Genomic DNA, 27,242 nt, shown 5'->3' on the forward strand with positions numbered 1-27,242 from the left:
AAGAAGATCCTGGAGTGCACATACTTTTCCAAGAAGCTCAGTAGGAAGGAAAAAAGCTTGGCAGCTTTGTCACAGTGGTTTGGGGCTTCTTGGGCAATCACAAGGCTCAAAATTATGTGGAACTGGTTGAGGCTCTGGTGAAGACCTATGGCAAAATGGGCTGCAGGATGTCCTTGAAAGTCCATATTCTTGATGCTCATTTTGATAAATTCAAAGAGAACATGGGAGCATGCTCAGAAGCAAGGCGAGTGCTTTCACCAAGATATGCTGGACTTTGAACACCGCTACCAAGGAGCATATAACGAAAACATGATGGAAGATTATATTTGGGGGCTGATACTTGAAAGTGCTTTATATTACAGTTGCAAATCTTGAGAAACTACTCACTTCTAAACATTTTTGCATAACTTTAGTATAAATACATGTAAATCTTGATTCATATGTTGTTTTATTCAGACATTATGTAAATGAAAATATGCAAATTTGCCTGTTTTTACATAGAAAATAGGTTAATTTCTAAATTTCATTATCCAGGTCACAAAAGCAAAGTTTGAAGGAAATAATGGCCATTTTCTGTACTTTTACAACATAAGCAATTAAGAAATAACACATACTATCCAGAAACAAAATTTGTGTTACATAATGTAATTTGTGTGGCAGGATTGTCAGCTACAGTTCAAAATCAATTAAACAAAAAAATAAAATAAATATGAATAAATTTATGTGTTATGAGATTTAAGCTACTTAAAATAAACAGTTGTAGTTTCCTGTTACAATTTTCTGTCATTGCAGGAATAAAAAGGGCAATTTAGATTAACTTTCTAATATTTTGTGGTAGTTAAATGGGATCATATAGAGTTAGGGTAGAGAAAATAACATGAAATTTAACATTTTTCTTCAATAAGGATGATTATTTAGGAGGTTTTAAGAGACTATGCAAGTGAAATTTGACAATGTTCAGATGAAGATAAATATTTTTAATCTTGAAATAAATATCATTTCACATATTGGTTAGTTGACATTCTGAAAGCAAAACGTGTAGCAGCAAATATTTAGTTAGAATATCTTAATTTTTGTATACAAAACACTTGAAATATTTACTCAGTCCAGAAAAATTTTTGAAGGTATGTCTCAGCTGTCAAAAGGTATAGTAATATCATGGTTACTTTGATGGTTACATAGTTGGTTCAGTACACCTGCTCTTAGCCAAGTAGTTAATGTAATAAGTAACATTTGAATAAATTGAAAAATATTGTCATACCAAATGATTGTTAGTGGAATTGTGTTTGGAAGCAAATTGCATTAGGACAACAGAAAAGTGACAAACAAAAATTTATAAACGTAATGCAAATTATTTTATTTTGAAAAAATAGTGCATGTTAAACAGTAGACAAATATTTTGTTTTAACGTGTAATGTATTCTGCACATAAAATAATTTTCATAATGCACGTACTGTTTTTTGATTTATTATAAGTTTCAACGAAGAGCATATTTGCGTACAGTAACACTTATCTGTAAAAGTTAGCACAGTCTCTATTAGTCCAATTACACAACACGCAACAATAAACATTGTGAATTTTTTAGCAACAGGTCTGATTCCACATGTGAAGTGTCCCATATGTACTATTAAAATTCACAATTAAGTTATAAATAAAATCTAGCAAGTCTCATGCACAAACAAAATTTGCATAAATTTGAAACTGTTTTTGATAATGATTGATAAATATGTTGTCACCTTAATTCTGTGACTTTTAAGATACAAACTGTTTATCTTTCTTAAACAATATATGGGTGATGTTTGGCATTTTCATATTTTATTATTACAGGTAATAATTGAGTAATACATATCACATACAGATAAAATGGTCAGGAAGTTTAATTTTACTACCATTGTGTACAAACCATATAAAATTACTGATTTGTGCTTAATTGGTTTGTAACTTAGATCACTGAGATGTGTGTTAAAACAGCAAAAATCCCATGTTTATCATTCTTCCTAATTGTAAATGATGTGAATATTTGGTGTCTCAAAAGAACCTAGAAAGTACTCAAGTATTTCTTGTTTCCTAGGCTTTTGTACTTCCAGATTTTATAGGCTGGGACAAAGTCCTAGTCGAAACTTTCATTTGCTGTTCTCATAGCTGATGAAGATCTTGCTCAGTAATTGAAGTATTGTTTGTAAACAACAGCTAACAGGTGAAGCTAGTTGCATTAATTTGTATGAATAAAAACATGATTTTAGATTAGCTGTTTTTTAAATCCAAGTTCTTGAACTTGCAGCTTCAATTTTTATTTATTTATTTATTTATTTTTTTGCATATTGTTCTTTCATAGGTAACAACAGTTAAGGAGGATATGCACACACAACAGTGAGAAAGAACAATATGCATAAAACAGCAATCAGCTTAGACAATTTAATGTTGTAGCTATACTTGTGTTGAGATGATTGTCTGACATTTTTTTTCTGCTTGTTTTAACAGTAGGAGGAATCAGCATGAAACTTCTACAGCAACAACAGATTCTGTTAGCTTTACTGAAAGGAACAAGAGTGTTGTTTGGCAACCAGGAATTTTTACGACAAGTTTTGCTTCAGTCTTGCAGCCTTGACTTCTCCTCTCTTGAAGCCTTGGCTACAGCTAGTGTTGAAGCTGTGGGTCCAACTTCTGTGACACCCCTTGCAGCATCTACGTCATCAATTGAGGAAAGTATCAGTGAAGCATCTCCTCCACCACTACTCATACAACATTTGACTTCAATAGCCACTCAGCCTTCTCCATTAAAAGCAGTTTTTCCCAAAGAAGAACTAGAGGTAAAATGAATAGTGGAATTATTTGTATTTTAAAAAAACAAAAAGTGATCATTTGTATTTTTTATCAATTATAGGAGGTTTAAGAAATTTGTAATAAAAATTTCAGAATAGGCATTTAAAGTACTGTTATTATTTCCTGGGTTTAACAGAAAACTAGCTGATAAATTTTCACCTTTGTGAGATGTATAAAATGTAAGTTATCCAGTAAGTGATAACTTACATGCCAAACTTGGCTGATTGAGTTCTGGCCTAACTTTGTAAACAGATAGTCTCTTTTGTAGAGAGACTGTGTTCACTGTTGGCCCTTGTTGAGGTCTTAAAGTAATTTGAATGGAACAGTAAATCACACTTGTATAGGACATACTTTAATACGCATGTGTTATATTTGGCGCTCTTAAGTTTGCATGTTCTTTCAATTCTATTTTTACTGCCATGGAGCTTACATAACACTGCTTCTAACAAGCATATGCAAGTTCATAAATTACATTTGATCTATTCAGTGAAGAAATATGAACTTTATAACTGAAGTTTTACTGCAGGCAAAATGTAGATTTAAAAATGTAATGCAATCATACTTATCAAAGTGCATTATTATTTTACAATTGATTAATATTTTTCATTAGCTGGCAGAATTTAAACTGGACATTCAACTAATTCATGTGTTGAATACTCGCCAAATTTTACTTCAAATAATCAAAAATTATTTGGTCAATCAGTTAAATAAGAAATTCATCTTTGCATAGAAAGAGTTTGATGTTAGACAGTTGTTTATGTAAAAATTCAGAATTATTACATTTTCTTTAAACAATCAAAATATATTTTCAAGAAATTAAAATGAAGTTTAAAGAATTTTTCTGATTTTGTATATTGTATTCTGAGCAAACATCATAATTATGCACTAACATATTAAGTTTATGAGCTTGCTGATATGCATCAGGAAACTCATTGTTTTTGTGTTTACTTTGTAAATATTCTAAAAATTTCAGAATATTATTTGAAAATTTGAAAAGTATCATCTACAATTTGAAGCTGGTGATTTAAATGATATCCTACAAGTATTAGTTGTATCAGTTAGTGTGGTAACCTAATTGATTAATCCAACTAATGACTACTTGATTATTATTGCAGAAATAACCAACTAAGTGAAATTAGGAATTCTGATTATTACAGTTTTATTATTCTAACAGTTGATAAACACTCATTACTGGTGGGTTAAAGGGAGTATGTCATGACATTTTAGAAAGTTGTATTAACTATTTATTACCATTGTATATGAATAAATTTGATATCAAAATATAGTTAATAAGTCAAGTTTTGATATTATATAAGAATTGAGTTTTTCATACTGAAATATTTGAAAACCCTCAATCTCCCTTGGTATGAGAATTGACTTTTTTTTATATATGACCCCTCTTAGAAGTATGTAATTTAATAGAAATTACTTGTATGGTATAGTTGTTATAGCATAATTTTTATAGCCTTCAATTATATTTGTTTAAAGAGCCATAAACTGGAAAAATGAACCTGCTTGTAATGCCTACACATCACATCCTCTTTCAATAAATTGTCCATAGTTTTTTCTGATGTTTGATACTATATTAATTATGATCAATAGAAAGCTAAAGCCCTAATCTATTGAAATGATGTGTTATGTCATGTTTTTTTGTATAGATTATTTTCTATTTTGCCTGCAGTTTGAAAACATGGGTTGATTAACTGAAAGATTCATGGCTTTTAGTCAGTCTGAAGCTAAGAGGTCTTATTATATAAATGCAGGGAACACTACTCCAGACTACAACATCAAGTAAATTCTAAGAATTAACCTATGATCCCAAATTGATATAGACAAAATCATATAAACAGTTTGTTTATAAAGAACTCAGAAGAGAGTGAATTAAATGACGTGTAAGCAGAAGAATCTATGGTACTTCACCAGAAAACGTAAGCAAAATATACAACACCTGCATATGACCAGTAATAGATTATGGAACTCCAGCATGGATAAACATAGAACCCAGTAAAATTGAAAAACTCGGTTAGTAAAAAACTTCATACTTACAACTGTATACAAAGTGCTCAGAAGCACATCAACAGATTTCTACACAGTTGTGAAAACATACTTTATCTGATAGACTTCTATAAAATTTGCTTAACTACTTCACAAACTGTTGGCAAAAAACAAACTGTTTTGTGAACTTAATCACTTCTGTATACATTATGATAACAGGCCTAAGCACCTCTCACCAGTGAATATATAATTAATGCTTGTTTAGGACTAACCTAAAAATATTTAAAAGGGTATTTATGTAAATTTTTTTTAGTCTACTTCAACCCTCTTGCAGTGTTGTATTTAATATTCAATAGAAATTATATCATCAGTACAGGAGGGAGGAAGAGGTCTGAGTAGCACCCAAGCTTCCAGGTCACCAATGATCTAAATCCCAATCAGGAGAGAGAGAGAGAAAGTATAAAATGAGCTGTTTATAAATACTATAAACACATACCTTCTAAAGCTCATGTTTATGTATAAATGGTGGACATGGTGCTTGTCAGAGGTTGATATAATTTATTTATTGTTTCATCTGCATTTAGCAAAAATACTTTGAACCATACGGATTAAAAGGGCAACAACATTCTTGTTTAAACTTCCATGTTCATAGATTGTTTCAATCTATGTATTTATAGCTATGACTTATTTAGGTTTAAAAAGTGAACTGGTACCATAACATTATTGTAAAAATGAAACAATACTGCAGCTAGTGTGAATAAATTAAAGTGTTGTTTCTTATTAATGCAGTATATTATCTGAAGAATTTTAAACTTTATTCTTATTCCTTCCCCTATTGGTTTTCAAACCTTATAAAATAAAACTATGGCTATCAAAAGATTAATTTCACAAAATAATCTGGCATTGACCTAACTTTTAGTTGTTTGACTATAATTTAGACTGCTTGAAGAATAATAAAAGATACTAGGTTTTTACTTTGTCTGTGTACTCATTTATGTATTAAGTAAAATAAGTTATGATTATTCACTTCCCTTGGTTGGTTTTTTAAGTGATTGAGTAACAATATAACTATAGGTGCAACATTTAAGGTCCCAACAGTTTCTCGCATACACTTACAAACATGTAAAACAGTACTAAATTCTCTGGAATAACAAATCTGGGAATGTCTGTTGAAACAGATGACTGATAATTAAGTAAATCTTTTGAATTTTAAATATTAAACAATGTATTTGTATTGCATATATGTTACATTTTCATGCATGAAGCTACAGAGTTAAAAAGTAATTTAATCCTAAAGTGTTGTACCTGATGTCTGAAGACAAGATTTCCTCTAGCTTTTTTCTTATTTTTCATCTCGTGATAAAATTTTTTTGGGACACAAGTTTTAAATTCTGTTTCAACAGTTTTAACTCGGCAACATCTTACAATTGGTATTTTGTCAATTTCTAATTGTGAACTACAATGGTGTTTCACAATAAGAACTACGAGTAACTACACAAAACCTTAATAGAATGTTCAGGTAAACTTACCTTAATCATTTTCTTTGGTTATTCAAATGTATATATAAAAAAACCTAAAAAATACAATGCATGTACAAAATTTTTTATAGTTTAACAAGCTATGACAAAAAGCAACCATGTATAAAAGTTTATAACCAAAAAGATAATTGTTTGCTTTTCTTTTTTACTGTTTTATATCTTAAGAAAATTAAGTTTAAGGACTTGTTTGTAGTTAATAATAATATGTATACACGCATCCACACAATATAATAATTGAAATGTGACTGTATTTTACAAAATACTAGTTCACTTTGCCTTGAAAGGACTATCTATTTTATATAATTGGATATCGTAACATGAGTTTGTGCTCACCTTGTGATTATAACTTCTGTATTGTTATCCAGGCATGGCTGAAAGATCACTATATATAACTATTTAGTCTAAACATTTATGTTTTTGTATTGTAATTTGTGCCAATTCTAGAAACAAAATCACAATTTATATTTATTTTATTTTTTTTTTTTTAATTGTGGTTATGAGATTGGTCAAGTGAACTGAATTTGTATAGAGATTAATTTGTGAAAATCACATAAAATTAGTTTTTTTCTTAAGAAACATTTGATAACTATCTGGACATAAAGGTTATGTTTGTGAAATTTGAAAATATTCTGATGCATCAAATTGTTTTTAATCTTAAAATGAAAATTACTTTGCACATTGAATAGGTAACATGTGAAAAGAAAAAAGGCACAAGAAAAACATTGCTTAACAAACCTTATGATATATAAAAAAAATGTGATATTTTGCAAATGGAAAGCACTGTAATGTTTAGTGATAACATGCCAAATTTCTAAACACATGCTTACTAATTTAAAAATAATAGCAATAAAACTATAATGAGCACAAAGTGGTAATGAGGTTGGTTCAATGGATAGAGCCCATGCATAAGAAGTTAACTCTTTCACTACAGGCTCAGTATAATATACACAAGTTTGTTTACACATCTGCACATGTTAAGTGGTTACACTAACTTTATACAGCATGTGCAGCTTCACAAAATTTGGTACACTTTTAGTAAAAGTTACAAGTATTTTGTATACAAAACAATCAGTTTTCTTAACGAAATATTTTTACTGAAAATTTGTTTGTGAAAATAGTCTTTGTTACTACACTGAGTGAAAAGTGATTTCATGATTAAAAAACTAATTTTCAGCCCAAAAATCTCAAATATTTGCATAATCTCTAAAACTGAAATACATTTCAAACATTTGTTTTCAGTAAGACTTTGATTTTTTACAAAGACCTCATATAGTTAGAGTATAGAATATAACATAAAATGTAAAGAAATCAGGAAATAAATGCTTTTTGCATGCTAGAAAGACTATTATAATATGAAAATATAAATGTTTAGTTTAAGTAGCGTAAGTCTCGTAGTGCTATGTATTTACATATATATTTATTATATTTACCTACCAGTCATGCCTAGGTAATTACATTACTTGCGTTGACGTGATGCACGTGCAGTCATGTTGCATATTGAGTAATACAAGACTGACCTTTAGTCTTCCTTGTCTTGGCAATGTTTTAGTGAACTAGAATTTTGTAATATACAGTTGCATTTCAATCATCATATATTATTTATTTATATATAAATTACTATTTATAAACAAATTATTAAATTATATTTCTCATAATATAGAACAATAAATTAAGAAGAAAAGCAAACTATCATCTCTTCTTGCTACAACCTTTGTACTCGGTTGTTACTGGATGAAGGTTGCTAAGCCTTATAATATTTCACACATAGAGGATATCAAACAACATTTTTTTAGGTTTTATATATACTGTTGAATAACCAAAAAAATCATAAATAGTTACACTGATACAATAGAATTCAATTACACTATAATTTATTAAGCTTTGTATTTAGATTTTAAGAAATATGGAACATTTGAGCAGACAAAAGACACAACCTACCTCCTTGTAAACTTGGATTGAAAGAACATGGTAGCCTTTCCACAAATTAAAATGGCTGATAAAACCACTCTGGAGATGTTTTAAACTGTGGACTGGTTATTCATATATCATATACTGTGGTAGTAGTAGTAGTAATAGTAGTATATAAGGAACCATATAAAAAAATTGAAAGAGTTGAATGGGGCCACTGTTTGATTCAGTACTAAAGCCATATCTCAGCAAAATAAAGAAAAGATGTATGGTTCTTATTTTATATTCTAGTTTGTCAATGTGAGTAATTTGAGCTCCTAATTTGTACAAAACTATAGACTTAGTATTTAGACATCACAAACATCTAATTTTAAATGGTGCTGCATTTAGAATACCACATAACTCACTAAAAGTTACATTTAAATGCCTTCTTTTAATATTTACTTTTAAATTAAGAAATTAGCTCTTATATAATATTAAAGTTTGATTTATAATCTGCAATTTGATTTCAAACTTGTTGACATAAATTTACAAAATAGTTCAGTAAAATTTGGAATGCAAGTAAGCAAATACTATGACATGGCCTATGACCTGTGACCTGTTGTGAAAAGGTTAAAGACTTAAGATTTAGTTTGAACAACACATTAAAACCATTATTATTGAGTGCTAAGGTTGTACTAATATAAAAATTGACAAACATGCATGTAGACTTACAAGGAAAAGCTACTTCAAACAGCCCATTTATAATTTTTATTTTCTTGCCATTCTATAAGAAAAACCCAAACCTGTAAATAAGGTACTTGTGAAAGTTATAGAGGTATTGAAAAGTTTACTTGTTTTTAAGTAAGCTAGAAAACATTATAATTCTAGTCTAAATTATGTTATTATACCTTGAAGTTAGCTTTCTTACACATATTGAGTGTTCTTTTAAAAATCTAAGTAAAGGGTGAAATAGGAAGTATTAGCCAATAATATATGAACATTAGATAATTGTAACATTTAGATACTCATGCCTTGTACACTATACTGTTAGTGTTTTTAGGCAACCAACTGCTATATTATGTATAAAGTTAAAAAACAAACAAACAATATTTTAAATTTCATTACAAACATTCTTAGAATAATTACCTTAGAAAAATTAAGCTTTTTTTAAAGCAATTTTTTAGACATGTTTTATTTTAAGAGATTGATTTTCTATTGGTCAAATGTTCTGTGCTTAGTAGGGGTTGTGCATTAGTCTAGGCATATATTAGCCCATTGCTATACATTACACCTAGAGAATTTAGTTGTAGACACTTTAAATGCTCAATATATTCTCAAAGAAATCTCCAGCTACAGTTTAATGTTTTAAATCTTGAACGAATGTGATCAACTATTCAATAGCTACAGTAAATCATTATGAACCATATCAGCTGGCTACTACCCATGTTCATTATTATTATTACAGTCTATAAAGTTAGCTACCATATCAAGTAATTCAATACCCTAATTTGAGCATAGAAATGGGTAATTTTTTGTAACGTCATGGAACCAGACTGTGGATTAGTGTACAGTATCTCCAGCCTTGTTTGCAAATTTTATGATTTATATTTGCAGTTTATAAATACCCCAATTTTTATTAATATTTTTGCTCACTTTTTTTTATGCTCAACTGCAGTTAAAAGATTACTTGATATGGTAGTTTTGTACAGTGTAATGATAATAAATATAGCTTGCACCTATCTGATATGGTTTATTATGATTCATTGTAATTATTGATCTTATTTATCTTGTATTTATTTAGTATAATTCACTTTTGCATAACCTTGAAGAGTTTTGCTGTAAATAATCAACTTGGGATTTTTTATTTATTTTTTTTAGAATTTGTCTCCCTATCTTAAAAAATGCTGTTTTCCCTAAAAAACAATTTTTTCCTTGAACATATAATGTTTTTCTTGATTTCCTGTATTTCTATTAGTTTTTGTATAAGCTTTGATTGAAACTTTGTTATGGTGCTGCATCAAGTGGTTTGATTACTTACTAATGAAACAAAATTTCAAAAACAGCTGTAAAGAAAATTTGATTATCATTAGATAGAGCAAGAATTAGACTACCATGTCAGTGAAGAGTAAATATATGTGTAAGAGTCAAATGGGTTTTTACTATTTTTTATAAATGTACCTCTCAGTTTCTTTTTCTTTTGTAAACTATCAATGTATTTGTGTTAATATTTAGTTTTGTTGAAATTTAACTGAAGCGAGCAATATGTTTACCCATTAAGTATGTTTTCTAATGTATACATTTGAAATTGGGCACCTGATTTAATTTTTAAAATATTTTTTTTCCCTGTTATATACAAATGTTGTATGTAAGTATTAAATTTACATTTGCTTCTCAACTTTCAATTGTTGGATGTCTAAGGTGTTTTTTTTCAATAACATCTATCTATATGATATTTGTATGTGTCTATTTGTGCAAATATCTTACCATCCATAAACTTCTTAAACAAGTACTTAAGTGCACTTGTAACATCAGATAAAGTTTTAAATGCATTCTTTATCACTTTGTTTAAAATTATGTTAATCTGTTTAAATACTGTATATTTTGTCAATATGATAATAGTGTGCTGGTGTGATTACATATAGATATGTCTTTAGAAGACATAGAAATATTAGTTAATATAAAAAATAGATATTGTTCTAAGATATGTAGTTCATTATGGTAATATACATTTGTAAAAAAATGCTCTAGTATGCTTTAGGTAACTAAGTTTAATTTTCAACAGGTACGGGTGATTTTTTTTTTATTTTAATGTGTGTGTACAAAATATGTAATGATTTGTTTTTAACAGGCATCATGTACGGCAGTTCTCCAGTATTTGACAGCCGAAGCAACACGACCTGCTCAGCGTTCCACTCAGAAAGATCTGGAAAATGTTCAGACCCCAACTAGTGATGCAGGAAGTAGTAGTATGGGAACTGACAACTCTGTTGAACAACCTGAGATACCAGTGGTCCCACCCAAGCCACGTAAGGCTCGCAATAAAGCTCACACTTCACCACCACCACCCATACCTGCTGTTCAGCAGCTGATGGAAATGGGTTTTCCCAGACGTAATGTTGAAGTAGCAGTGAAAGCACTATGTAAGTTTTTTTTAAATTGTTTTTAAGTTATATTCTTGTTTTACTTTCTTCTTCCAATTACTTATATATAAATTGCAATTTTAATAAAGAAGCAATAAATAAACCAAAAGTTATGATTAAGTCATGGCTACTTTTTCAAATATTTTATGTGAAAAATCAGTTACTGCATTTTCATCTAATCTGTGTGTGAATTTTCTGTGACTTATAAAATATCCAGACAGTTGTGTGTTATTTGTGACTATTTTTCTTCATCTCTAGATTAGTCTGACAGTGCTTTAGTAAGAGGGTCAAAAATGTAACACATGCTACATGTTGAACAGTTACATTTGTGACATAGTTTGTAAAGTGGCATATTTATACTTGACAGGTTATATTGAATATTAAAATAATGAGCATGGACATTAAAATTCTGTATTTTCATTACTTAAGTCCTTACATCATTTATATTTACATTCAACACCATGTGAATAGGAGTTATTTTTGAGGGGTGTTACAAATGCAATTATTACATGTTACTTTATAAAAGCGTCCTACATAACCTTCAAGATTATGGTATGCTCACGACTACAGCTGCTTGTTTGCACTAAATTTTCCACAAAATTACTTTAATGTTTCCTGTACATAATGGAAAGTTTCTTGCTTATGCAAACAAATATTAAGATTGTTTGTGGTGTGATCTGTGAATGTAAATTATTTTACTTTTTTTTGCTGATTTTACTATTATGTGGTATTTTAGAAGTAAATTTATTTTGAGCACCAACAGCCAGTAATAAAAAAAAGCTTAAGTTAGATTAAGGTTTAGTTTTTTGAAGTTATGTGTCATGTATTAGTCTTATCTGCACAGTTGTATATTTTATAAATTTTAAACTATTTTTGAGAAGATAGTTGTTCAATCTCAGCCTGTGATGTGATTAAGTGAAAGCTGTTTCTGAAAATCAGTTTTTGTTTATTTTAATTTGGTTGACAATGGTGTTTTTGAAGTTACTGAAGGTGGACATAATGTCATTTTTCCTGTTTTTAGTTGCTCAAAGCTGAAATATTTAAGCTTTAATTTTCTTCAAATGAAAATATTGTTTCATATTCTAATTTACTAATGTAAAATATATTTGTTTTTGTATTTTCATTTGCTGAAGATGAATATAATGCAATTTTTTGTACTTTCATCTATTAAAATTAAAAATGTTTAAGTTTTCATATATTATTTTTGCACTTGAAGCTACAAGCTCTGGAGTTACTCCTAGTGCAGAAGCACTTGTTAGCTGGCTTCTTGAACACCAAGATCAGGTAGTTGACTTGTCTGATGATGAGAGTTTCACATCATTTGATGGATTTTCAGACTCAGATTCTTTCTCTGAAGATATGGAAATGGAAGCAATGTTACAGGTACAAATAAAAAAAACTAATATACTTCTAGTGGATTTTTTAACACTTGAAATTATGCTTGTCATTGTTTCTGCACTACAAATAGACTTGCAAGGTGGTTTTATAAAGTGTAAAGCTGGTGTAACAGTTTTTGGTTATGTGATGTAAAAACAGTTTTATTTTGTTAATTAATAGAAAAAGTTGGAACTTGTGTTAGAGAACATTAATTTTATTTTTAATCTTGTTTTTGTTGTTAATGTGATTCTTCTTTTTTAATCTTAAGCCTTTTCTTTATAATCTGTTATAAATGATCGGACTATTGACTAGGATACCATTTTTCAGATATTTAATGTGAAAACTCAGTGATCACAGTTTCATGTAATTCATGTACAAATTGCTGTTACTTAATTATAAAATATCCAGAGAGTAGTATAGAGTTATTCTTTGAGTTTTTTTTGTTTTTTTTCTGTTCTAGACCATTCTGGCAATGTTTGAGTAAGAAGATCTGAACTACAACATGTAATGAATGTTAAACAGTTAAATTTGTGATAGTTTGTAAGGTTACATGTTTAAATTTGACAGGCTATATTGAATCTTAAAATCATGAATATGGACATTAAGTGTTTGTAGTGCAAGTAAGAAAACGTTGCATGTTTATACTCAACAGGCTATATTGAATCATAAAATCATGAGCATGAACATTAAGTGTTTGTAGTGCAAATAAGAAAACGTCGCATGTTTATACTCAACAGGCTATATTGAATCATAAAATCATGAGCATGAACATAAAAATTAGGCAAAGTATTATTTACTTAAATTCTTATAGAGTCTGGTTCTGTGTATTACACCATATGTAATTAATAAGCTTTAGTTGCATATATATAAATTGCAATTTTAATAAATAAGTAACAAACCAAAATGTATCTCAGAACTGCTGGTATGGATATTAACACTTTTATTGATAAGCAGAGAACAACATTTCAATCTTCCCAGATCATCTTCAGGTTAACAAAGAGTGTTTGGAACTGACCGTTGCTAGATACATTTTAGGGATGAGAGTATAAAAGGGTACGGGATTGTAGGGGTGTTGTATTTGGATATTAGGTTATTAAATTTGTCCAGCAATGGTCAGTTGGGAACTCTCTTTGTTAACCTGAAGATGACCTAAAAAGGTCAAAATGTTGTTCTCTGCTTATCAGTAGAAGTGTGACTACCTATACCAGCTGTTCTGAGATACATTTTTATTTCAAGTGAATTTCTCATAATCAAGAAATAAACCAAAAGCCATGAATTGGTTATATTATTGCTACTTAGGATTCTTACAGTCACAAGCCTGCATATTTGTTTAATATGTTGTAGCATATGTAACATTCATTATAGCTGCTATCCACTGGTTTCTAAATATTATAAGCCTTTAATTATTTATAATTATATATAATTTGCAATTGTTAGTATAAAATTTTTTATACTTGATTTATCTGATGAAATTTAAGTTTTAGTTTTTTTCAGGTGAAATGGTTTTTATATTTTAATTTACTAAAGTAAAGTATCTGCTTTTACGTTTCTTTACTGTTTTTTTGTTTTTGTAGCCACAAGTAACACATCATTACAGTTGGTAAGGGAAAATAATGTAATGCAGCAAATAATTCATATTTGATATGCAGAAGAGCAAATGTATCACACGTACACATGTATCTTTATTTCATGTTTTTTCTAAATCACTAACCAAAGTAGTGCTTCGTATGTAATGATGGCCCATGGAAAAGTGACTGCTACATTCACTCTGTCATTCTATGATGCTTGCAAATAACTGCTAGGATTGAGTTATAGTCTTACTTGACCACCTAATTGCCATTATTGAGTGTTTTACAGCTGTTATCATTGAAACTTGCTGCTAAAGTGGAGAACTGGGCAACAGCTAAAGAATGAAAGTGTTCATCTTTCTTTGATTTTTCCCCACTCCAGTTTTTGTACAACAAAAAGCATTTTAAGAGCAATTGGGAACAGGCTATCACCAAACGTGGTACTACTTAGTATAAGAAAAAAAATGAAAATGATTTTATCATCACCCCTTGAAGTTAACTTTTACAGAAACCTGACATTCCTTTAAAATGCTTCAGTACAAGGTGAAACAGGACTTACCAGCCAGTAGGAAATGAACATCAGATGACTAACATGTAAAATACTTAATGATTTGTATGTTTTGTACACTATATAGTCAGTGTCCATAGGAAGCCAACCCTTATATTATGTATGGAGTGAAGGAGTAATAAAAAAAAAAAAAAGAATACACATAATATTCAGTTTTATTACTCATTCATATAGTACAGTAACTTTCCATAAGGAGAAAAAAACTGATAACAACATTTTGGAAATGTAAAATGTGGGGAAGGCAGTGCCAAACAAATTTTATGTACAAATGTGAAAATGATACAGCTATACATTTTTAACTTGTTCTTTTATTACTGTAGGTTCCTCAATATTAAGTTGCTAAAAGTCAAGACTTGAAACAGTGATAATTAATAACTTATTGTAGCCAATTGTATGGTGTAATGTCAATATTTGAGGTCAGTCTACTTGTGTAGGGAAGAAACTGAAAAAAACTTGTAATATTAATAATATATATTATCAACTGATTAATGAAATAAAATAAATACCTATTAACCTACTACAATGAACTTCTTTAAAACCAAGTTACAAAAATCATTTTTAGAAAATTAAGTTTGATCAGGTTCTGTACTCCTCTTGAAATTCTTGAAGAGTCCTGGAAATCTAACATGCTTCTGCAAAAAGTGCTTAAAAGTCTGTGAAATATACAAAGGCTCCTGAATACTTTTGGAAGTTATTTACTGTAAAAAAATTTTTTTTTGCCTGCTCATTTCACATAAACCCAAGAAATTAATAGGCTATGTGATACATTACATAAACTCTATCTTGGTAGTTCATGGGTTAGGTGAAACATAAAGCATTGATTTATCAAGCTTAATGCTTGACCAAACATGTAAAGCAAATTAAAGCTATGCCTGGTGGGAAATGCACATTTAATGCCTTATGGCCTGATAAACCTGAAAATGCTGATTGACTTGTACATGGAAGTACTGCCAAACATAGTGCTGATTCAACATTTCAAATATGGGTGAAACTGCACTTAAAAGCCACATGAAAGGATCCAAGCACATTATCTACACAACACCAACAAACCAATGGGTTTGTTTGTTTGTTTTGAATTTCATGCAAATCTACATGAGAGCAATCTGTGCTAGCCATTCCTAATTTAGCAGTGTAAGACTAGATGGTAGGCAGTTAGTCATAACCACTTACTGCCAACTCTTGGGCTACTCTTTTACCAGCAAATAGTGGGATTGACCATAACATTATAATGCCACACGGCTGAAAGGGCAAGCATATTTGGTGCAATGGGGATTCGAACGTGTGACAGATTTATCAGGGAAAAAATTCATTGATTAAAAGTGATGGGAAATCACTTGTTGCCATTATGCCTAGACCTAGTAGCTTTGCTAGCAGTAGATCTGTTTAACTAATAGTAATACTAGATACAGTAGTACTAGCAGTTATGATTATGTCTATGATAGTGAAAATTTTAACACTAAGCCTAAACTTAATCAGCAATACTCCAATTATTTAACTTGCACTGATGTTTTAGAATTGGAAATGTGTACCTTGGAAGTTATTACATCACATTACTCATTTACATCATGTCACAACATTCAATAAGTATTTTATATGATATTTTTTGACAGTGATATTGCAAGGAAGTTTACATTTGGTGAGCAAAAAGTTGTTTATATACAAAGTTGCAGTTGCTCATGAAAATAAAGTTTGAAGACAATAAAATAGTTTATTGAACATAATCATTCAAATGAAAATATTTTAAAACATTTAATTTACATGTTACTCTATATAAGAATTAATGCACTTAATAGATTCTGCAAGTGAAGTCATTTTTTGTTTAAAATTATTCATTTGGTTGTTTCTGTAAATTTAATGATTCAATGCTGAAAAACTCCTGGAATTTTTTTAAACTTGTGTTTGTACAAACCCTGTATGACGTAGGGAATGCTGGATCCACAAAACCATACAAAAGATCAGTAGCCATATTTTTCCAAAAATAACTTGTATGCAACTAGATTTTGAAATCCTGTAATTAGAACAGGATTTTGAGTCATGGAAATCCCTGCCATTAACCTTTCATTATAAAATTATTGATTGGTATAAAAATTTAAAGTGCCAACAATTTTTTTTTTTGACATACTGATATGCATTTACATAAAAAACAAAACAGAAAATTTAATGCAGCAAATCATTCATACTTGTTACATATTATGTACCATATGTCTTAATTCAAATAGCTGGTAATTTTAATTTAGTAGTTAATTAAATATCAATATTTAGAAAATTTACGATATTTTCATTCTTAACACAAATATATTTTAATATACAAACATTACAATTTATAATAATGGTTGTTACAAATAATGTTTTATATACAAGATTTTTACAAACTTGGAGATAATACTGAATTTTTGATCTGGTTTGGAACCAAATCCCTTATTATTATAACCAAATCCCAAATTCATAGAGAGAGAATTAATTCTTTTGTTGATACACCTCTACACTTCTCTTGATGGTGATCTAGTTTGAAGCACATGTACGTTTTTCACCAGAAACAATAGTTAATATCCTCATAGAAATACTAATGTCCAAAGGTAATTCACTGAAGTTAAATGGTTTGTAGCATTTGATTATAAACATCCCTTATCAAATATTTGCAGTTTTCTGATTAAGGTTTTATCGCAGTTATAGCTTCTGAGGTTTATAGTAGAGACCCAACAATATTAAACTGTGTCTCTGTGTGTTGTGATAGCTACCTGTTATACTTTCTAAGCAAAAGTTTTGAAAACTTAGCTGGCAGTAATATTGGCATTTATGTACATGCATACATTGTTGATTCTTATGCTCAAGAATCTTCTACAAATTTAGAGAACAGGTAGGACTTGAACAGTACATATTCAACAATATAAGTTACATACATTTTTAAATAAACATTAAACTGAAACAAACATAGATATTAAAATAATATAAAATCCATGACACTTGATACTCAACAGAACAAATATTTCACAAATAATTTAATTGAATATAATGTGCTGTTTACAGTATACATAAACCATAAGGTATAAGTTACAACAAAGTGTTTTCTGAGAGGCAAGTATTTCTGTCACATCTTTGAAATCTATTCATTTAGCAAATCATACTCAGTAGTCAATGATGCAAGCCACAAGAGATTTGTTGATTCATTGTTGTTTCAAGTCTATTCTTCATATCTTAATCTTGAAAAAATAACATTTGCCATTGCAATTGGACACCACCAACATGAGGTAGATTCTCAGAGCAATTTCAACATTTTGAAATTTTACTCTGAAATCTTTCTCAAGAAAAATTTTGTAGATGAACAGTTCCTTTGGCATATTTTCATTTAAGTCTTCTTTGTAAAGTTTTACAATGGCACAAAAGCGGTCTAATTTAATACCAAGACGATACCCTAAGTCAGGTTTGTATATGCTGACAATTCTGACTGTGGCAGAGCAGAGATCAGAAGCATCAAGATCTTCCAATCAGAGATAGGACAAAATAATTCATGAGTAGAATAAAACTTTTTGTGTAGATTTTTGCTCTGGATGCCATGAGGACTTCTGGTTCTGTACCATAATTCAGTGGGTTGAGATGCATATTTCTCAGGTGAGGACAAATCCGAGCATTCTTTGCTGTTCCAGATTTTTCTTTATATCATATTCTCATATTCATCAAAATTGTCTCTCTGACTCTGCAAATGTTTTCAGAGATTTCAATGTTATTGCTTCAGGTTTGAAACTCAATTTTGGATCCTGTAGTGTGGTTCTTTGCACTAAACTGTTCCAAAATGTCTTTCCAGAATGAAGCAAATAAGATTTTCATCTTGCATATCATCTTGTTAAGACTATCTCCTTCAACTCATGGTCATTTGGGATTTTACCTAGTGCTTCCTTTATCTTTTCATATCAATGTATGGTGCTTTTGTTGCATTGACTAGGCAAGACCAGTGCGTTTCTCTTTGGGATGTACAACAGTGTGTTTGCATGGGACAATTTTTTTTTTGTTAGAATCACATAATATGTAGGATATGCCATGAAAAATACACAAATTGTATGAAATCATAAAAGCACATAACTGCAGAGGAAGTATTGGTTGCCACCTTCCCAACTAAATTAAGAGAATGTCTGCAATATGGTACAAAACTGACAAGTTATCTTGCTCAGTTATGAGAGCTTGCATTCCTTGTTACTTAGTATTCATTTCTGCAGCATTATTACAGTACTTCCCACAACAGGCATTGATAATATTATGGTGACAATAAAAAATCTCAAGTGGTGTATTAATACAACTATGGCAACACTAGTGTGACCACAATTGGGCATAAATGTCAGAAACCTTTTTTTGAAAATGTATATTCCATACAACATACTACAACAGTTATTTGTTCAGTATGAGCCTCATAAGAGGTTGAATCAACTTAAACAGAGTGATACTTTGCCTTTTTTTATCCATAGAGTTATCTGTTTGAGAATGTGTTCACCCATTATTTCAATTAGCTCTTTACAGATTGTAGTTGATAGGTAATTTGTGTAACCACTTCCTTTATTTATTTGCATTTAGTTTGATGTTGTCTTCAGCTAGCAATTACAAAATGCCAAGATAGTTACTATATTTTTGTGATCCAGTCACTTTATATGTACTTTGAAAAGCCAATCCACATTCAGCAATGAATTTTAGAGTTTTATGGTACCTGTGAAAAAAACAAAACAACAAGTGAACCATTCTTCAATATTTGCTTAATTCCACTTTTGTTTTTGCAAAATTATGGTCAATGCATCCAAGTACCTTTCCATATTTTGTTAAAATTAATACAAATTTCAGATGTATTTTCGATTTTTCAGATTTTGAAAACCATTGATAAAATCCATAATTGGATAGTTTTTGTTTCTGAATGGCCACAAATTTACAAATATAACAATAGTCTTTGACATTAGATGGAGAGAATCAGACCAAAGAGTAGTTAACTGTCTCATTGTTTAAAGTTTGTCATTGGAAGAACTTTAGTGAACATTTTTTGACATAGTATACATCACTTCTGGTCTGTTCTTTGGGTATTGATGTTCTCTCAGACAACTGACCAATTTTAGTTCTGCAATTAGCTAGATCCTTTTTTGGCCCAAAAGGTTGTCATTTCCTGTGTTGATACTGGCTGTAAGCCAATACCATTTTCAAAACCATGAGGTTTAGATCTAATTTATTTGTTTTGATGAACTATGAGCTATGTTTCTTTTCATAATTTACTTACATATATTCCAGTTGTTTTTTTGATAACTGACTTTCTTTTTGTTTGTTTTTTCATGTTCTTTAGCATTTTGCATTTTTGCACCACTTTATTCAAATCACTAAATTATGTGTGGTCATCATATCTTCTAAAAAAGAACAAAATGAATTAATGGTTGACTGGCAGATAACTTTTAACATGATGTGAGATTTAATTAGCGTGATTCATCTATATGAGTGGATTTATGTTTTCTTTGTTGATTTTTCAAATATATACGTGTATATATTATTTTAGAGTAAATTAATACTGATAAAGTTAACTAAACAAAATCAAAGGGAAGGACTGTGTTAAAAACAGCAAATCCAAATTTTTGACTAATTATATTACAGTTGTCATTACTCAAATTCAAACTATATTAGTTTGTTATAACCTAAAACCAAGCTGAAACAAAGATAAGTTAAAAAATAATAAACAAAAACCCTGCACTAATTAATAAGATCCCAGGTTACAAGCTATAATGTGAGATATAAAATTTACCCTAGGTTTTGGAGGTAACTGTGGAAGTGGGATCCACACTAAGGTGGTGATACACCATCTATTAGCCTTAATCTTAATTTGCCAGTCACACATAAAGAAATAAAATAAAGGAGTAGTAACACATACAGAAATTAGAAGAGTGAGATGTGGGTTATTTAAATAAACTAGTATAACAACCAACCACCACTCATTTAGTAAGTCTACTGAGACCATCATGCTCTAAACATGCCTTTTTTAAACAAAATCCTTATGTTGATTTACCTTTTCTTTATGCTATTCCCAAACTCCACAAATCTCCAACTAAATTTAGATTTATTTTTAATTCAGTAAGAACAATTATTAAACAACCAGCTATATTATTAAATAAATTACTTAATTTTTACTTGATAAAATTAAAATTGTGTGAATAAAAAAACATACTTTTTGGATAATAAAAATTAATCAACATAATTTAAAATATCTAAAAAACCATGAACAAATAAATAATAATCAAATATTTGATTTCACCTTAATTTCAATAAAAGATGTAATCTTTGTTTTTTAAAAAAATTAATAGAACAACTATGTTATTCTTTTATAGAACTGGAAGAAAGAAAATTTAGCTCCAAAAGCATAAAAAAATATTTTCTGTATTTACAATAAATATATATTTTTCAATAACGAAGTTTTTAGACAAGTAATAAGAGTTCCAATGGAAGCTAACCATTCTACTTGTATGCAAATGTATATCTTTACTATTATGATAATAGATTTATTGAAAACTGTATAAATCCAGATATTTTTACCTTAACTTAGATATATTGATGATTTCATCAGTATAAATAATCCTGAAATAATGTTATCAACACTATTTATCCAGCAGAATAAAAATTGAAAATACTTCAACATCTAATACAGAAGCACATTATTATTTAGATTTATAAATTGATAAGGATATCAATGTAAATATTTGTGATGAAAGAAATATTTTGCCTTTCCAATTTATGGTTTACCTTCAAATAGAAATGTACTATACCCTTCTATTTTAAGGATTATAACTTTGTAATTATTCAGATATTGTAAAATTTGTAATAAATTACAATATTTTATCAGTAATGTTAAAATACTGATACAACAATTAATATTTAATAGATTTAGTAAAGAAACTTTGAATAAAATTATTAAACTATTCTGTAACAAATTCAAGAACCTGTTAAATAAATAAAGAAAGAAAAATTAGAGAAATGTCACTGAAAAGTTCTAATAACTATTTTTAGTTATGAATAGGGTAATTTAACCACTTGGTACTACTTTATGTGAATATACACCATCTTGCTGCATATAAAGGCTTATTTGGAGTACAATTGTCACAGTAGACTTAATAAATGGGTGGTGGTTGGGTGTTATAGCAGTTTATTTAAATAACTGCATTCTAGTATAATTCATTTATTGGGCTACCAGCTAGTGCCTTTCCACCATAATGAGGGCTGAAATGTTAACTTCAAGATGTAAGTTTTAACTAACTTACCTTGAAATGGTAGTACCTTATTTTTCTTATTCTTATTTCTATTTTTCAATTAATTTTTTCTTTACTTCGGAGAGCAGTCACCTTCCCACAAGTGTCTGCAGGCAGTGAAGGGTGATATATTAGGTTGAGGAATAATTTGTGAGCATTTTTAAATAATTTCATTCAAGCATTACATGCAAGACTATACAACACTTCAAAGCCTGAACACATTACACCCAAAACATTTATTATGATACTTTATTTCATGTAATACCTAGATATATAGTATGCATTGTTTTAAACGAAATTGCAAGAAATTAAATGCGAAAAGCAAATGGTGTCGAAAATGCTCGATTTTGTCCACTTGACATTCCATTTAATGAGTTGAAAATGAAAGCAAAAATTAAAGACATATGAAAATCAAACACACCATCTATTAGAGCAAAAAATTATCTACCAAATGACATGAAATATTTTGCGAAAGCGTTTCATTTATGAATATATTTTTTTAACTTGACAAAACGCTCACAAATTATTCCTCAACCCAATAGATGTGGGATTGAGCACCCACATCTTGCTCTCCTAATTTGTATATCTGTTGTTTCTCTTATTTCTTATGTGAGACTGGCAAGTGGAGATTAAGACTAATAGATGGTGTATCCCTGTATCCCCCACTGCAATGTGGGTCCTATTTCAGCAGTCACCTCCAAAACCTAGGGTACATTTTATAATCCCACATTATAGCTTGTACCCTGGGATCATTTTAATTAGTGCAAGTTTTTTTTATTATCTTTTAATTTATTTTTGTTTTTAGGTTATAACAAACTTGTATAAATACACACATGTATGCACATGCACACACACATGCACTGTGTTTTGTGGCATCTGCCATAGTATCAGTTCTGTGGGGACCCTGGACTTACCTACTTAAATCTGGTTTTGCCCATCAGTTGCATAAATCCAGGTTTTAGTCAAAGTATTTAAAGTGAATAGTGCTGTACAGCCTTACAATGGTTAATTGCCATAATCTCGTAAGCTAGACTCAGTACTTATTAGCGACATATGTTGTCATTTTTGTATGGTTTTGTGTATTCATCCATACTTTGTTTTTGTACTTTTTGGCATTGCTATCCATGCATCCTACTTAATTTTTGCTAATTTGTTTTATCACTTGTATAATACAAATTAAGTTTGTTTGGTGTCCATTACTTTAAAAAGTTTGTTCAGAATAAGTTACTTAAATTTAATGGGATAAATAAAATGCAACTGCTTTGACTTGTATGTTAAACGTCAATACATGTATGTCTATTAGAAAAGATAAAATGACTTTCATTACCTTAAATTATTACTTTTGTAAAACTTTTCTGGAGAGAGAACCAGGAATCAGGGCAATATTAAAGTCTCTTCAGGTTCAAAAAGCTTAAATTTTAATGTAAGTTAATTACCTAACACAATGAATATTTTATTTTTCCATAAAGAAACAATAGAATTTTATTGATTTGCATATTTCTTCCAAGAAATTTATATAAAATACTATAAAACCAAACTAGAAACTGAAGGTTAATTTAGAGTAAAGATATTTGATACAAAAAGGAAAAGTGGTAGTTATGGTAAACTGAGAAGAAATAGAAGAATTGACTGGTATATACAGAATGGGATATGTAATAATTTTATAAAAGTTATAAAAAAAAAAGCAGATCATGATGTTTTAAAGGGAGAAAGAAGTGATGTGACATAGAATACTTTGTTTCATGCAGTATTTCTTTACCTAAAATACTAAAGAAGTGAATTTATAAATGATGGATATACTTTTATGGAATTTTCAGTAGCAAGCTGACATCATGAAAAAATTTTTCAACAGATTTTTTTACAATAGTTTTTAAAACCTGTGCTTTTGTGTTTACCAACTGATGTAGTTTTAAGGAATCATAACTATGAGAAGCAAAACATTTTTGTATGATATCTAGAGTATTTTCTTTTGTTCAGAGTTGAACAATTTCTCAAATAAAAAAGTTACATTTCAGAAAATATAATAACTTAAATTGGTTATGTATCAATGACTAGTTTGGTTTTGTTGGTGATTTTATTTTACTGGCTCTTTTATTTTCAATTATTCTTTCTTTGATTTGAGACTAAGTTTTTATATACATTAAATTGAATTTTTCATTTTATGTATGTTTGAACAATTTTGACTAATAATTAAATTATCTGAATATATCATTTTTTTAATAATATTGTCTGATTTTACAGCCAGTCAATCATGATACTTATAGAAAGAGAAGTGACTTTCTCAGCAATGATGAATATGCTCTCTACATTTGTCACCACATACAACCTGGAATGTGGGTACGATGTTGCCGAACTTATGAAGAAGTTCATGAGGGTGATGTTGGCCGTGTTGTTACTGTAAGTTTAAAAAGTATTTAGTCTTTAGAGACTTTTTTGTGTGTGTGTCTACCTGATGTTTATTTCAGTTCCTGTTTGTTCTTATCCTTTTAATAAGATTACTTGAACAATTTACAAAACCTGTTGAAGAAGTATGAAGAAATTTTTGTTTACTAAACTCCTAATTAACTTGACAAAAAACTTTTATTTAAAGTTGGATAGAGATGGACTTCATGATTTAAATGTGCAAGTGGATTGGCAGAGAAAAGGTGGAATTTACTGGGTAAGATACATCCATGTAGAACTTTTGGGCCATTCACCTCCACCCACACCAGTGTATCCTGGTCAGAATGGAATCTCCAATTCTTGTAGCAATTCCGAGCCAATAAAAGTTGGAGATCGTGTGAGAGTTAAAAGTTCAGTTTCAACTCCTCAATATAAGTGGGGCTCTGTCAACCACAACAGTGTTGGAGTTGTAACAAGTACGTGTGTCCACTTTTGTTATTGTTTAAGGAGAAATTAGTGGTCTTTTGTTTCACTAAAGTAGTTTTGTATATAGGCATGTTTTTATACTTCACACTATCTACAATATTATAGCCAAATAAACAGTGAATTGTTATTAAGCATCTAGTCTTTTGATATTGTATGTACATCACAGTGTAATGATTTCTCTTACTTGGCTGTATTGATATTTTTCCAAAGTAAACTTATGATGTGAGGAAAATGTCACAAAGCTAACAAGGACATCAAACGTTGAAAAAATTAAAATATCTGGTTAGAGTTGATTTAATTTTCGTGCATTTATCCTTAGGGTTTAAACAATTGGTTATAGTATTTAGTTTGTTAATATATTTTTTAACTTTGTGTCTGAAACCAATTGCAAGAAACCTAAATATTATAAAATTTGTTAGTTGTAGCAAATCAGTTTAAGTGCACAAGAGACTGCTTGACTTAAGAATATCACAAACTTATGAGTCTGTTTTCTGAACTGTGAATCTTGGACTCAAAAATGCTCTTTAAATTCAATCCATTGCCTTGTGTTTTAAATCACATTTTTATATTTATTTCTATTTTTATTTTTACCAAGGTATCAGTCCCAGTGGAAGGGATGTCACAGTTGATTTTCCTCAACAGTCTAATTGGACAGGACTTGTTTCAGAAATGGAGAGAGTTCCCAGTATTCATGAGCGAGTAACGTATGTTATTGAAGGACATTAATCTGATAAAAACTTGATAATCACATTGTTACAAATTTTATTCAAACTTTGTAACTTTATAGTTGTATAGTACTGTATTAGTATTATAATATTGAGTTAAAATGTGGAAATATTCTGAGCTAATTGCTAGTTGACATCTTTCTTTTAGAGCTTATTGTAATTATGACAGATCACTGAATTAAATATTTTAACCCTATTATGAACTGTGAACACCTTTCAGGTGGGAATTTTTCTGCTCACCTTGGTGCATAGGTTTGTATTTGGTAAGAAAATATCAATTGAAAATAATTCTCCTTGTGTTCCTTGTGATTTTTCCCCTCTCACAATAATTTTATTAGCACCACTTTTCCTTAACCTTTCATGATCTTGCAACATGTGATCTGAACAACTAGAAATGAAACTCAACTTTGAAAATAGCTATAAGCAAAGTTTAACTAGAACAAGTTATTAGCTGTTTACATTAGTGTAGATTCAATAAACAGGCTTGAGAAATAACTTACTGTTTCATAGGAAAGTGATAAAACAGGTTGTAATGGGAACATTGGAAGAAGTTGGAACAAATGATAAATCTCGAAGTTTTCATAGTTATTTTTTATTTTTTGATTATTCTTGTGACTTTTTTCTGTTGAGATAAATTTATTTGGTATGAACTTGTCTGAATCAATAATATTGGCAACAGAAATGGAGAGACCTAATGTGTCTCAGTTAATAAAAAACCCACCGTAAATATAACAAACTGTCAGCAATCTTGATATAAAAACTAGTTATGACATATTTAGTCTCATGTTGTCTCACAAAAATAAAACTAGTTAACAGTATGACATCAAATTTTCACATTTCTGTAAGACATGGGAGATCAAGAAATGGTTTGGCTTAAATTGACCTTGGAAGGTGTTGATATTAGGCAGGCTTTTCCTTAACCAATTTTTGTTGATTGTTCTTTTTATGTTATCCATTTTGTATGAAACATTGATTTCCAGTCAGTTTGATGGCCAGAATACCTTATATATAGAAAAAGGCATTTTTGTTTTTCTGCATTTGAGGTATTCTCGGTTCTGGTTGTTTTTTACAAGCCTTTGTATCAACACTTCTTACGTTTATCAATTTATGTAGGGTTTTTTTTCTTATCTAGATTTATAACAAACATTTGGATTTACTGCAGTTAGAAAAATAATGTATTAAATAGATATTGTAATGAAAATAAATCAAGCTGAAATTGATTTTACCTATAAAATAGAATTTCATACAGCAATAAAAGATTTGAAATTCTTAGACAGAAGAAATTATTTTAATGATTTTTCATAAATGTCTTACAACAGAAGTTTAGGAATTTCATGATTTAAAACTGGATAGAAAAATCAAATAAAAGTATATGAATTTTTAAGCCAAAACTAGATAATATTTGGTAATTTTGTTCTACGTTTCATGTATTGTAGTTAATTATTTTCATTGCAAGAAAAAAACATGTACATCACTGACACCCTCCAGCCTAGA

General features: G+C 29.4%; 1 protein-coding gene across 11 annotated transcripts in view; it reads left to right on the forward strand.

The window, feature by feature from the left end:
• The window catches only part of HERC2 (E3 ubiquitin-protein ligase HERC2), a 310,355-nt gene that overhangs the window by 155,128 nt on the left and 127,985 nt on the right, over nt 1-27,242 (forward strand). For all 11 annotated transcript variants that reach the window (XR_013030890.1, XM_076512164.1, XM_076512152.1 and 8 more), the window contains 6 exons: nt 2,482-2,810; nt 11,095-11,386; nt 12,603-12,769; nt 24,397-24,552; nt 24,746-25,013; nt 25,619-25,727. Coding sequence is in view for 10 of the 11 variants with exons in the window: in XM_076512164.1 (XP_076368279.1) it covers nt 2,482-2,810; nt 11,095-11,386; nt 12,603-12,769; nt 24,397-24,552; nt 24,746-25,013; nt 25,619-25,727 (1,321 nt within the window). In the remaining variant the exon portion in view is untranslated. The remainder of the gene's footprint in view (nt 1-2,481; nt 2,811-11,094; nt 11,387-12,602; nt 12,770-24,396; nt 24,553-24,745; nt 25,014-25,618; nt 25,728-27,242) is intronic.

The sequence above is a fragment of the Tachypleus tridentatus genome, chromosome 1 (assembly GCF_004210375.1).
Source record: "Tachypleus tridentatus isolate NWPU-2018 chromosome 1, ASM421037v1, whole genome shotgun sequence".
Classification (NCBI taxonomy): domain Eukaryota; kingdom Metazoa; phylum Arthropoda; class Merostomata; order Xiphosura; family Limulidae; genus Tachypleus; species Tachypleus tridentatus.